General features: G+C 48.4%; 1 protein-coding gene across 1 annotated transcript in view; it reads right to left on the reverse strand.

The window, feature by feature from the left end:
* Nucleotides 1-5,385: 5,385 nt before the first annotated feature.
* Nucleotides 5,386-14,860, reverse strand: part of LOC149443040 (uncharacterized) — a 130,628-nt gene continuing 121,153 nt past the window's right edge. Inside the window, exon 3 of the mRNA XM_089655972.1 lies at nucleotides 5,386-7,774. Within this exon, the coding sequence (XP_089512098.1) occupies nucleotides 6,365-7,774 (1,410 nt within the window). The 3' untranslated portion in view covers nucleotides 5,386-6,364. The remainder of the gene's footprint in view (nucleotides 7,775-14,860) is intronic.

Here is a 14,860-nt window from a genome sequence, read left to right on the forward strand (position 1 = left end):
AGACTTTGATGGAGTACTTTGGCTGCTGTGACAGGAAGTTGACGTTCTGGAGAGATGTGTGAAGAATCTGAGACATAAGATACAACTGAGTGTCTGGAACTGTTGTCTCTTGTTTTCACTAGCGGCTTGTTCTAAGACCCAGAACCTTGTCATGGCTGTGGCTGCTCACATTGTTTTTCTAAAACTTCAATTTCTGCCTTTTGGTGGGTGGCTTTAGTTTCTTTCTCTGCGGCTTGAGCCTCCATTCCTGCTTTCGTATGTGCAGCCTGAGCCTCCATTTGTGAGGCCTGAGCCTCCATTTCTGCTTTCGTATGTGCGGCCTGAGCCTCCATTTCTGCGGCCTGAGCCTCCATTTCTGCAGCCTGAGCTTCCATTTCTGCTTTCGTATGTGCGGCCTGAGCCTCCATTTCTGCGGCCTGAGCTTCCATTTCTGCTTTCTTATGTGCGGCCTGAGCCTCCATTTGTGAGGTCTGAGCTTCCATTTCTGCTTTCTTTTGTGCGGCCTGAGCCTCCATTTCTGCAGCCTGAGCTTCCATTTCTGTGGCCTGAGCCTCCATTTCTGCGGCCTGAGCCTCCATTTCTGCTTTCGTATGTGCGGCCTGAGCCTCCATTTCTGCAGCCTGAGCCTCCATTTCTGCAGCCTGAGCCTCCATTTCTGCAGCCTGAACCTCCATTTCTGCGGCCTGAGCCTCCATTTCTGCGGCCTGAGCTTCCATTTCTGCTTTTGTATGTGCTGCCTGAGCCTCCATTTCTGTGGCCTAAGCCTCCATTTGTGCGGCCTGAGCCTCCATTTCTACGGCCTGAGCTTCCATTTCTGCTTTCTTTTGTGCGGCCTGAGCCTCCATTTCTGCGGCCTGAGCCTCCATTTCTGCTTTTGTATGTGCGGCCTGAGCCACCATTTCTGCGGCCTGAGCCTCCATTTCTGCGGCCTGAGCCTCCATTTCTGCGGCCTGAGCCACCATTTCTGCGGCCTGAGCCTCCATTTCTGCTTTCTTCTGGGTGAAAGCTGCCTGAATTTTAGAATCTTCAGCATCAGCACGGCTTTTATTAGTTGCTGACTGAGTGCAGAGAACCTTGATTGTATGGATTGGGAAGATGTTGAGGAGTGTCTAGTAGACGCAGAGCGATCAGATCTGGATTCATGGAGATGTTATCCTCACTTCTGCCTCTGTCTTTGTTCGCACCACTAAATTGTCTCTTCAGGATTGAGCTCCTGAACCCCTCAATCCTCCAATGACTCCTGAGTGTTGTACGGCTGTAACAGACCAATATATGTAACACAGTCTTTTATAATTCTCAGAGGCAACATTCAATTGCTGGATAGCGCCCTCTAGTTGTAATGACTCATGAGATTGTTGGGGGAGGGGCAGACATGCGTTTACCAGTATTACACCACAAGTCATTATTATTAGACAGCAATTCTGACTTGTCAGCATTAAGATTTTCTTGCACTTTAACTGACAATTGCGCGGTCATGCAACGCTGCACCCTAATGAAATTTACCTCCCTACAAAAAATCAAATTTCATCTTAAATTTCAACCAATATGTATTCTGCTCCATGTCTTTGGTAAAAATAATCCCAATACGTGTAAATTAATTGGTTTACGTGAAAGATATAGCGTCTACAAATGGTGGTGTAAATACTGGGATTTTTTTATATACTAGTAATGGTCAGTGACTTATAGTGGAACTGCAGTCGGCATTCTGACACTGGAGTGAACTGACTTGGTGTCACTGACATCTCCAGTGACACCAATACAGTGATCAGTGCTAATAAAAAGCACTGACACTGTACTAATGGCACTGGGCAGGAAGGGATTTACATCTGGGGCAATCAAAGGGTTAACTGTGTGCTGTTTCACTATGGGGGCTGTGTGTGTGCTTCACTGTGCGCACACTGCTATGCAGAGCCATACAAAGCAGTGCGCAGGAGCTCACGAGAGAGATCTGTATTGTTTATACACAGGTCTCTCACCCATTGGTGAAACACGATGTTGTGCCGAGTAAATAGATACCTAACATGTCACACTTTAAAATTGCAAACGCCAGTGGAACGGCACCAAACTACGGGGCCTAAATACCCCCCATAGGTGTCACTCAGGTTACCAGTGTAGAGGTACACAGGAGGTCTGATGCCGGAATTGTCGCTCTCACTCTGACATTTCCAGCCATACCTGTGTGGAGACACGTGTGGTGAGAACACCGTTTACAATGTGTGGTGGACTTCTGTATGTGTTAGCATTCGTGTGCAAACACAGTGGGGGGGTTGCTTTCATTTTTTAATTATTTCTTAAAGTTTTTTTCTATTTTTACACTGTCCCAATTTTTTTCAGGACTTTTATTGCTATCAGACAGGTTCTCTTTACTGAGACATCTGCAGTCTATTGGACCCCAGATCCCAATCTGACCATAAAAACATCCGATCAAACCAAGATCAGTTCATTCTGATGCTTTCACAAGCTGGAAATGGCTTGTTTACATCTGAGTGACTCTGGAAGTGACACAATCCTCGTTCCTTCTACATCCACGGGGGTTCCTTTATCCAGATTACAGATCACCTCCTCATAGATTGTTAATAGGTTGGTCTGACAAGAACGATCTTTTCCCATAAATCCATGCTGGTTACTACTAATGATACTATGTTCATCAGCAAATTCTTGGGTATGGTCCCTTATCATCCCTCCAATAGTTTACAAACTATTGATGTTAGGCTGACTGGCTTGGAGCTTCCAGATATGTATCTCGGCCCTTTCTGGAATACTGGAACCACGTTAGATTTTCACCAATCTGCTGCCACCATTCCGGTCAGTAAGCTTTCCTAAATATGAGGGATGACTGTCTATGAATGACCTGGCTACATTCCTTGAGGACTCTCAGATGCAAGCCATCTGGTCCTGGTGATTCATTCATTCATTTTTTTTAGACCTTCTAGTCTTGTAATGGACTGCTACACTGACCACTGATATAAAGGGGTCCTCCTCCCATTGGTCACCAATGTAAAGGACCACTACACTGACCACTGATATAAGGGGGTCCTCCTCCCATTGGTCACCAATGTAAGGGTCCACTACACTGACCACTGATATAAGGGATCCTTCTCCAATCAGTCACCAATGTAAGGGTCCACTACACTGACCACTGATATAAGGGATCCTTCTCCCATTGGTCACCAATGTAAAGGATCTCTACACTGACCACCAGGGGCGGACTAACCATTTGGAAACACGGGCACCGGGTCAGTAGGGGGCCCCATAAGATGCCCCTGGTACCTTTTTTTCATAGGCTTTTTAGAGTTTGGGCAAGGACACAGGGGCCCCATGATCCCCTATGAGTTGTCAGTCTGCCCCTGCTGACCACTCATATAAGAGGGATCCTTCTCCCATTGGTCACCAATGTAAGGGACAAATACAATGACCACTGATATAAGGGGTCCTTCTCCCATTGGTCACCAATGTAAGGGACCACTACACTGACCACTCATATAAGAGGGATCACCAATGTAAGGGACCACTACACTGACAACTGATATAAGGGGTCCTTCTCCCATTGGTCACCAATGTAAGAGACCACTACACTGACCACTGATATGAGGTCCTTCTCCCATTGGTCACCAATGTAAGGGACCACTACACAGACCACTGATATAAGGGAGTCCTTCTCCCATTGGTCACCAATGTAAGGGACAAATACAATGACCACTGATATAAGGGGGTCCTTCTCCCATTGGTCACCAATGTAAGGGACCACTACACTGATCACTGATATAAGGGGTCCTTCTCCCATTGGTCACCAATGTAAGGGACCACTACACTAACCACTGATATAAGGGGTCCTTCTCCCATTGGTCACCAATGTAAGGGACCACTACACTGACCACTGATATAAGGGGTCCTTCTCCCGTTGGTCGCCAATGTAAGGGACCACTACACTGACCACTGATATAAGAGGTCCTTCTCCCATTGGTCACCAATGTAAGGGACCACTACACTGATATAAGGGGGTCCTTCTCCCATTGGTCACCAATGTAAGGGACCACTACACTGACCACTGATATAAGAGGTCTTTCTCCCATTGGTCACCAATGTAAGGGACCACTACACTGACCACTGATATAAGGGGGTCCTTCTCCCATTGGTCACCAATGTAAGGGACCACTACACTGACCACTGATATAAGGGGGTCCTTCTCCCACTGGTCACCAATGTAAGGGACCACTACACTGACCACTGATATAAGGGAGTCCTTCTCCCATTGGTCACCAATGTAAGGGACCACTACACTGACCACTGATATAAGGGGTCCTTCTCCCATTGGTCACCAATGTAAGGGACCACTACACTGACCACTGATATAAGGGATCCTTCTCCCATTGGTCACCAATGTAAGGGACCAATACACTGACCACTGATATAAGGGGTTCTTCTCCCATTGGTCACCAATGTAAGGGACCACTATACTGACCACTGATATAAGGGGGTCCTCCCATTGGTCACCAATGTAAGGGACCACTACACTGAACTCTGTTATAAGGGGTCCTTCTCCCATTGGTCACCAATGTAAGGGACCACTACACTGACCACTGATATAAGGGGTCCTTCTCCCATTGGTCCCCAATGTAAGGGACAAATACAATGACCACTTGGGATGATCTCTGGGTTTAGTTGTCGGAGAGTAGGGATGAGACGACAGTACAAACCAAACTTTGCCTGTTCCGGTCCCGTGTTTTGCAGGAGCCGATCATCACATATAGAAGAGACATTTCTACCACTTCTATCTATAACAGCTTCCCGCTGTCACTGGTACCTGAGGAAGACATGGATGGGTACAGCGGCCACACCCCCAGGAATCAGTGATGTCATTGGGAATCCCTGCCATGTAAGGAAGGGGGCGGGGATAGCAGTGACATCACTGACCAAATATGGTCACTGGTCACATTTGGGTAATGAGGTCCCACCATCCCTGTCCCTTCACTTATGTAGATGATGATAGTTCAGGGAGCTGTCATTGGGCTGGTGCTATTGTCAGGTACTATATACCCCACACTCATTCACATGGGGGGACGGTATATGGGGGCCCCTTGTTATTAAAGGGGGGTTCCAGAATCCAATATGACCCCCACCCACAGATCCCCACAGCCACCAGCCAAGGTGCTATGCCCGGGGGAATCCCCCCTGGTAAGGTGCCCCCCATGTTGTGGACATGTGGCCTGGTATGGATCAGGAGGGGGGGCACACTACAGCCCCCCTCTGCACTCTGTATGGTGGGCTGTATATGATATACTGCTGACCCCCGCACTCTGCCCCGTTATTGAAGGGTGTGAGGTGTCACCGAGGAGCAATGTTCTATATTGAAGTTTGCCGTCATTGCACCGACACACACAATAGTTTTTGTTCAATAAATGTTTTATTATAATTTTACATTTAACAAGATTGAAGCATAAAAATCAGGAAATAGTAAAGGAAGGAATCCGATTGGTCAGGAAGATCCCTTGTCTGGAATGTGGGGGCGGAGTCATTATTATTGGTGTACAATACAATACACAACGTGTTCCATTATTATAACAAAGTATTGTAGAAAAGATCCCAACATAGAAAATGGGGGAAAGGAGGAAATAAAGGCGGATATGAAGGGGAATCTGTGTACGGGGAACACCTTAACAATCACCACCATTTTATTCTCCAGGGCCTCTGATGTCACAGAATAGATGTTTGGGGGTTTATCTCATCTTCAGGACCAAAATCTGCATTTTCCCATGTGTGCAAAATCATGCAGAAACAGCTCTGGCAGTGAGAGGGTTAATGTGGGCTAGATGGGATCCCTCTGCTGGGGTGACATTAGAGCTCCCCCTAGCTGCAGCCTGGTAATAACATTGCTGGGAGGTCTATTCATTTCTCTGCTCCATACTTCCCGTCTTTATAGAAACGTCTCCTGACATTTGGGGGTCTATTCATAGAATGTTTGTATAGCAATTCCCTCAGTGAGAGTTCATGTCCATTCCTCCTGTGTGAATGGGGGAACCAATGTTATTAGGATCACATCTGAGCTGCTGGAATGTCTTCCATTGATGGAAAATACATTGAAAACTTCTTCTCCTGCCATCAATGACCGACCCGGTCCCACACTTCATCCATGTCTTTGGGGACCTCTGATCTCCTTATGAACTGTTTCTTCCATGATGAAGATCAGCCATGGAGTATATCTGAGGTGTATATCAGGGTGTGCTTCTTCCCCACATGAGAGCTGGGATGTCCAGCAACATTCATCTAGAAGACATTTCCCGCACTCAAGGCACTAATACACCTCCAGGGTTGTGTGGGACCCCTGATGTACAGGAAGACAGGACTTCAGAGAGGAACATTTCCCTCACTCAGGACAGGAAAGTGGCTTCTCCCCCATGTGAGATCTCTGATGTCTGTAAAGATGGGATTTATCTGAAAAAAATTTCCTACACTCAGGACAGGAATATGGCTTTTCACCCATGTGAGATCTCTGATGTCTGAAAAGAACACACTTGCTTGAAAAACATTTCCCGCACTCAAGACAGGAAAATGGCTTTTCACCTGTGTGAGATCTCTGATGTGTGTAAAGATTAGACTTCCTTGAAAAACTTTTCCCGCACTCAGGACAGGAATATGGCTTTTCACCTGTGTGAGTTCTCTGATGTGTGTAAAGATTAGACTTCCTTGAAAAAAATTTCCCGCACTCAGGACAGGAATATGGCTTTTCCATCTCATGAGACTTCTGATGTCTGACAAGTTTTGATTTTTCTACAAAACATTTCCCACACTCTGAACAGGAATACGGCTTCTCCTCTGTGTGAGATCTCTGATGATGATAAAGGTTAGACATATCTGAAAAACATTTCCCGCATTCAGAACAGGAATATGGCTTCTCCCCTGTGTGAGATCTCTGATGTTTGTACAGACTGGCCTTCCTTGAAAAACATTTCCCGCACTCAAGACATGAATATGGCTTTTCACCTGTGTGAATTCTCTGATGTGTGGAAAGACCGGACTTGCCTGAAAAACATTTCCCACACTCAGAACAGGAATATGGATTCTCCCCTGTGTGCAACTTCTGATGTGTGTAAAGACTGGGTTTATGTGAAAAACTTTTCCCGCACTCAGGACAGGAAAATGGCTTTTCACCTGTGTGAGATCTCTGATGTGTGTAAAGATTAGACTTCCTTGAAAAAAATTTCCCGCACTCAGGACAGGAATATGGCTTTTCCATCTCATGAGACTTCTGATGTCTGACAAGTTTTGATTTTTCTACAAAACATTTCCCACACTCTGAACAGGAATACGGCTTCTCCTCTGTGTGAGATCTCTGATGATGATAAAGGTTAGACATATCTGAAAAACATTTCCCGCATTCAGAACAGGAATACGGCTTTTCCCCTGTGTGAACTCTCAGATGCTTGTACAGACTGGACTTCTGTGAAAAACATTTCCCGCACTCAGCACAGGAATACGGCTTCTCCCCCGTGTGAGATCTTTTATGCACATTAAGATGAGATTTAGAAGGAAAACCCTTCCCGCACTCTGTACAGGAGAACCTCTTCCCTGTTGGAAGGCCGGCCCGGTCCCGCACAGTCTGAGGTTCCTCAGGATACGAGGAATCCGATGGTCCATCTACACTGGGTGGTGCCGGATGGACATTGGAGGGAGCCGGGTTTTCTCCTGGACTATACTGTGTGATGTCCTCATCTTCTACTTTCCAGTCTGCAGACAAAGTGAGACAATCCTCGGAGGTTTTCCTCATCTCCCGGCCATGGACTAAAATACAAAGACAAAGAGGATTACTAGACAGGAGCTGATTGGTTCCCCCAAACCAGGACTCCGCCCACATCCGGCAGCTTGGTCTCTGAGGAGCTTACAATTCCACCCTCAAGGGAACTAGGAAATGGCTCCTCTGATCTCCTACCAGGTCATTTCTTTATTCATGGACCTTAGTCAGAGAGTGAGGAAACAACCAGAACTGTCTTTTATAGGAGGGACAGTGATGAGGGGATTATAGGACGAGGGTCCCCACCCCCACTTTCAGTCTAAGGGTCCAAAGTTGGAGGATGTTATCACATTATTATCACCATGTAAAAGTCTGTGCTCCAATCACATCACCCGATATAAAATGTCCAGCTGGGAGGAAATGGGTGTAACAAACGAGAATCCATATTATGTGTATATATAGCAGTGGGGGGGAGGGGGAGAGCAGAAGTCAGGAGTATGGAATGTACAACATAGAGTATATAGTGCAGGGGTCAGGAGTATGTAATGTACAACAGAGTATATAGTGCAGGGGTCAGGAGTATGTAATGTACAACATAGAGTATATAGTGCAGGGGTCAGGAGTATGTAATGTACAACATAGAGTATATAGTGCAGGGGTCAGGAGTATGTAATGTACAATATAAATTATACAGTGTAAGGGTCAGGACTCATAATATTGGTATTCAGTAATCAGTGGAATATTAAATGTTTACTGTAGACAAGTTGCAGAGATCCCACACCGCTGCCTCCCATCTCCTGAGACTGCACTCAGTGACTTGGGTCTGAGACACTACAGACATATCCCTCCACCCGGCACAGCCAGCAGACCACAGAGCAAGGAACCCTGGGAGAATTGTCCTGTCAGAGATCTTGCTGGACCCGGGCATGGGAAAAAATGTCCAAGTCTCATACGCCAAATGCCAAGTTGAGCAACATCTATAGTGAACACCAACATTTTGCTGCCAGCTGAACCCCAGAACCTCCATAAATCCAGTCTAGAGACATAAATTGTGTCTGCAGCACAGAGAAGGAAGATTATCCGAGAGAAATCCAGGAATACAGGACGGGGAACACAGCTCAGGAAAGTGACCAGGGGATTACAGGCTGATATCACCCAGTCCCCGCCCTACTCTGGACCAATCAGTGAGCAGTATGGGTGGAGGAATGGATTTAGTGTTCATGACCCACCTGTGCTGATCTCTGTAGGAGTGTCCTCCTCTATAAATGTCCCCGTTATTCCATCCTCCTCCATAGACTGCTGATCATCCCTCACATACGCCTCTTCTTCTTCTGCTTTCACCTCAAATTCTATATTGATTGGATCTCCACTCTAAATCAAGGAAATGAGAGAAAATATCATTTAAAAAATCCACACATGACCCATACAAGTCCATGTTCTAGATGCTCCATCCCACCAACCTTGTGATACTGAGGGATGGTGTGACCTTCCTGTGTGGAATCCCGGGAATACAGAGGACGGGGACATCTCTCTGGGGGGTTCCTGGTATTAGGTGGCTCCATCATATCCTTGTGTCCTTCTGAAAACTCCTCCATCACTCCATACTCCTCATCCTCCTCTTTATACTCTTCTTTAACATCAATATTATTATCCCCGAGGAGTCCACTCTGAAAGATATGTCACAGTCCCCCCTTACTCTCCTTCATCTTCCTCCCCCCTCCTGTCACAGCTTTCCCCTCACTCCCTTTCATCCTCCCCCCTCCCTTCCAGGTTCCTACCTCCTGCACAGGCCTACATCAAAGGCTGTGCAGGAGGTCAGGAACTGTCCCCTGTGGTGTGGTTAGCACCTCTCCCTGGTGATACCACTGAGGAGTCTGACACCCTGCTGTGCCTGCAGGTGGATTCTTCACTTGCAGGCCACTGGGGTGTCTCTGTACGCCCCCCCTCCTTGTCCCGGTGGGCGCAGTGCATTCCCGAGGCTTCCCGCGCTCTGCTCCCGCTGGAGACAAAGGCTCCCTGGGCACGGCCGGAGTGAGGGGGGCATGCCTCATTGCCCCAGCAACCTGACGCAGGGTCGGCCATTGCAACCAGGAAGCGTCCTGCTCCGGGATAAGAGGACTGGAGCATAACCCTGGCGGTTGTTGTTCCCCTGATCACAGGAAGAACAGCTGTGTGAGGTCTGAGCCGAGGCCAGACCCCACAGCCCAGACCCTGCTGAGTGCTCTGCTGATCGCTGTGTCCCTAGAGGTTACTCCTGCCTGCTGCCGCTGTGTACCTAGAGGATACCCCTGCCTGCTGCACTGGGTGCCCAGAAGTTACCGCTGCCTGCTGCCGCTGTGTGCCCAGGAGGCACCACTGCCTGCTGCCGCTGTGTGCCCAGAAGTTACCCCTGCCTGCTGCCGCTGTGTGCCCGGGAGTTACCCCTGTCTGCTGCCGCTGTGTGCCCGGGAGTTACCCCTGTCTGCTGCCGCTGTGTGCCCGGGAGTTACCCCTGTCTGCTGCCGCTGTGTGCCCGGGAGTTACCCGTCTGCTGCCGCTGTGTGCCCGGGAGTTACCCCTGTCTGCTGCCGCTGTGTGCCCGGGAGTTACCCCTGCCTGCTGCCTCTGTGTGCCCGAGAGTTACCTTTGCCTGCTGCCGCTGTGTGCCTGAAAAGTCACCCCTGCCTACTGACCGCTGTGTGCATCTGGGAAGTTACCCCTGCCTAAACCGTGAGTGTTCATACTTCCCTGCCTGGACTGCCCCTTTGAATCAATATATTGCCTTGTCTGGACTGCCCCACTGAATGCTCATATTTTCCATCTGAACTGACCAATTGAATTCCCCTATTGCCTTGTCTGGACTGCCCCACTGAACACCCATACTTTCTCTGCCTGGACTGCCCCATTGAATCTCTCTATTACCCTTGCTGGGACTGCCCCACGTGGATTAATACTTGCTTGGACTGCCCTATTGCGTGCCTGGATTATCGTAGCTACCTGGACTGCCCCCCCCCCCCCCCCCCCCCGAGTGCTCGGGTCATCGCTACCGGGATTACAACTGTTCAGACTCCTCCCCCCTCTTCCCCCTTTTTGGGTACCCGGACGCTACCTTATTACCCTGATTGAGTGTCTCTCCCATTTCAATAAAACTTTGTGTGTTTATCATCCTCCGTGTGTGTTCTGTCCTGCCTACACTTCCGTCACAGATATAATAAAACATTCATTGTAACAAACATGCTGTGTATAAATCACAACTACCAATAATTGTCATCATCTACCTGATGATGGTGAGGGATGGTGTGACCTTCCTGTGTGGAATCCCGGGAATACAGAGGACGGGGACATCTCTCTGGTGGGTTCCCATGACTGGATCCATCTGTAGGAAACACACACACTGACTGAATCCATTGTTTCTATGTGTTTATCAGATGATGGGGGATCTAGGTGGATCCTCCGTACTGCTCTCTCCTTTACAATAAAGTCTCCTCTTACCCGGTGATGTGAGGGGCGGCTGATTGTCCATCATGACGTCCTTGTAGAGATCCTTGTGTCCTTCTAAATACTCCCACTCCTCCATGGAGAAATAGACAGTGACACCCTGACACCTTATAGGAACCTGACACACACAATGATACAGTCACCATCCAGACACATCCCTTGTCTGTTACTGGAGAATGTCCCAGAATTCCCGGCACCGCTCACCTCTCCTGTCAGCAGCTCCATCATCTTCTTGGTGACTTCTAGAATCTTCTCCATGTTGTGTCTCTCAGGGTTTAGGGAGTCACATGGAGGCACTGTGATGGTCATATGATCACCTGACTTCAATTTCTGTATTGAGGAACCAATAGGAACATCATGTTAGAATCCCAGAATCCTTCTCACCTCTCCGGTCAGGTCTGTGTTTCATTAATAGATATAGGAGTGATGTCATGTGACCTCCTAGAATCCTCCTCACCTCTCCGGTCAGGTCTGTGTTTTATTAATAGAGATGAGAGTGATGTCATGTGACTTCCCAGAATCCTCCTCACCTCTCCGGTCAGGTCTGTGTTTTATTAATAGAGATGAGAGTGATGTCATGTGACCTCCCAGAATCCTCCTCACCTCTCCGGTCAGGTCTGTGTTTTATTAATAGAGATAAGAGTGATGTCATGTGACCTCCCAGAATCCTCCTCACCTCTCCGGTCAGCAGGTAGATGATCTCCAGGGTGAGGTTTAGTATCTTCTCAGTCATGTGACTCCGGTCCTCCTCCATCCTCATTGGTGCCATCATGTGATCTATACAGGTCTCCTTGTAGACGGATAACTTTGGGAAATGAAAGTAAGAATGATTTGGATGGTATTGGTCACACAATAATAGGATGTGGATGTGAGGGGGGAATAGGAGGGTTGCTGGACATTGAAGAATTACTGCCCCCATGGGAACACATTTAGTTTTGACTCCGGGATTTACAAATCCTATCTCTTGACTCTCGGGACATGTAGTTCCGGGCGCAGTGCAGGATGTTTTCTTACATTTATCCCTGTTGCAGGCAAGCAGCAGTTGGGCACGCTCAGTGTCTGTGACACTTGTTCAGACAGCACACTTCCCCCCTCCCTCCTCGCATAGACGGGGGAGGAGAGAGATTCTGTTTTGCTCCGCCTCTTCCCACCCCTCTGCTCTGTGACTGCCCCGTGGGGGGGGGTAAATTTGAAGATTCATCTGGTTGTACAATTGGCGATGTCTGAGCCTGCAGAGAGCAGCCTGGGGGTGAGCGATCTCTGCTCTACCATGGAGCTTTCCCCACCTCCTTCCCTTCTCTCCTTATCTACCTCCCCTCTCCCTGTTCTTCCAGGAGCTTCACACTTCCCTATTCCATGTCCAGTTAGCAGCTGAGCTCTGATGTAAGGGGGGACTCTGCTGAGCTCTGATGTAAGGGGGGGCACTCCGTTGAGTTCTTACGTAAAGGGGGCACTCCGCTGAGCTCTGACTTCTGACGTAAGGGGGGCACTCCGCTGGACACTGACGTAAGGGGGGGGACACTCCGCTGGACACTGACGTAAGGGGGGGGGACACTCCGCTGGACACTGACGTAAGGGGGGGGGACACTCCGCTGGACACTGATGTAAGGGGGGGGGACACTCCGCTGGACACTGACGTAAGGGGGGGGGACACTCCGCTGGACACTGACGTAAGGGGGGGGGACACTCTGCTGGACACTGATGTAAGGGGGGGACACTCCGCTGGACACTGACGTAAGGGGGGGGGACACTCCGCTGGACACTGACGTAAGGGGGGGGACACTCTGCTGGACACTGATGTAAGGGGGGGACACTCCGCTGGACACTGACGTAAGGGGGGACTCCGCTGGGCACTCATGTAAGGGGGTAAAGATGGGGACTTTGATGCAAGGGGGGACTCTTATGTGAACATGGTGCTCATCCTGACTGCTGCACTCTACAGTTCCAAGAACAAGTATGTGAACCCCTTGGGATTACGTGGGGTTTTGCATGAATTGGGCATAAAATGTGCTCTGAACATCATCTAAGTCACAACAATAGAAGAACACAGTCTGCTGAACATAATACTACACAAACATTTCAATCGGGTTGAGGTCAGGACTCTGACTGGGCCACTCCAGAAGGCGTATTCTGTGCTGTTGCAGCCATTGTTTTGTTGAATTACTTGTATGCTTTGGGTCATTGTCCTGTTGTATCGGCTCATTAAGGCAGTCCATACATTACTCATATTGTTCATCCAATCAGTGGGCTGAACAGAAAACAAAATGATCCAATCCTGGAGGACACTGGAGCTTGATTTGTCTGCTCAGCATGTGCTTGTACTGAGCACCCAAGTGCTCCCATGTGCATCAACCTTCATATTCTCCACCCTGGCAAAGTCATTTCATGCTATAAAGGGACATCCATCCATTGACAGTCCTTCGTGATAAAACGTCTCATTCAGTAATAGTAGAACAATAAACACCGGATATAAATATGGTTTGGGTTCAATTATTATTTTTATCAGGACAAGTAGATTGTCATGAGGACAAGTAGTTTGGGACCCCGATTTAGTCCCTTGGACAAATAGTTTTTTGATAAATTTCCACATCGCTGGGACTGCTTAACGTTTAGTACATTTCCAAGGTCCTGGGTCCTCGGCTTGCTGGATCAGAAATCCCCTTTTCTCTGTTGGGTTTGTTTGGTCTCTGAACTGGTTTTGATGAGTTTTAGATCTGCAGACAAGGAATGATAAATATGATCCTTCCTATGACTTGTTTACTCTGAGGCAGTGCTGTGAGGTCAATGTTGGGTCATCGTGGTGTCCAGGAAGGGGAACTTGATGACTTTTGATTGGAGTTGCTGGATAATCAGGATAATTGCCCGATATCCGGCTGCAAGGCTCCAATCTCCGGCAGCCTGCTGACTGACAGGAGTGATGTCACTGTCACTCTCTTCAGTAAGAGAAGGGATTGGATTGGATAGCAGGAGAATGCTGCTGGTGGAGCAGAGAGAGCTTTGGGGGAGGACTCTGTTCTCCTCCCTCCAATGGCAGCTCAGTGTGGGTAGGAGTGGGACAACAGGGGAAGACCTTTGGTTGCCAAATATACTGTAATACCCAGGACATTGTACAGAGTGGTGGTGGGTTCCTGGTGTGCTGAATTCCAGCACCGGGCACTGCCAGAGCCTGTGTCATGGGAGGTATTGGAGTGTCTCTGGAAGATGTTCAGCACTGACCCCTGACTACCTGTTAGTCTATGCTGAGCATACAGACCTCCTTTAGAAACAAGTGCCCACCAAGGGGTGAAGAACTGTCCTTCATTCCACTTGGACAATATTATTTGACAGGTGAGATGGTAAGAAGGTGAAGGTTGTCTTCTTTTCTTGGCTGGAGTTCTGTAAGGAGGTCTGAAAGTAAGTTCAGGTAGGAGGACCATCATAGACCAACAGCCCCCTCCCTAACTCAGCGACTCCCTGAGCCATAGTACCTCCTCTTCTCTCAGAGATCTCCTATCAAGGACCTAAAGTCCTTTGGCTACTCTACCCCCTCAGAGAACTTGGGATCCACTACCCTCCAAGGGGCCCCAAAGTCCTCCATCCTCTGTACCCCCAAAGAGACCCCTCAGCTCCCCTTCATCCATGAGGACCATATTACTAGAATTTATCTTCACAATG

The sequence above is a fragment of the Staurois parvus genome, unplaced genomic scaffold (assembly GCF_062004578.1).
Source record: "Staurois parvus isolate SC_StPar_1 unplaced genomic scaffold, SC_StPar_1.0 ptg000879l, whole genome shotgun sequence".
Classification (NCBI taxonomy): domain Eukaryota; kingdom Metazoa; phylum Chordata; class Amphibia; order Anura; family Ranidae; genus Staurois; species Staurois parvus.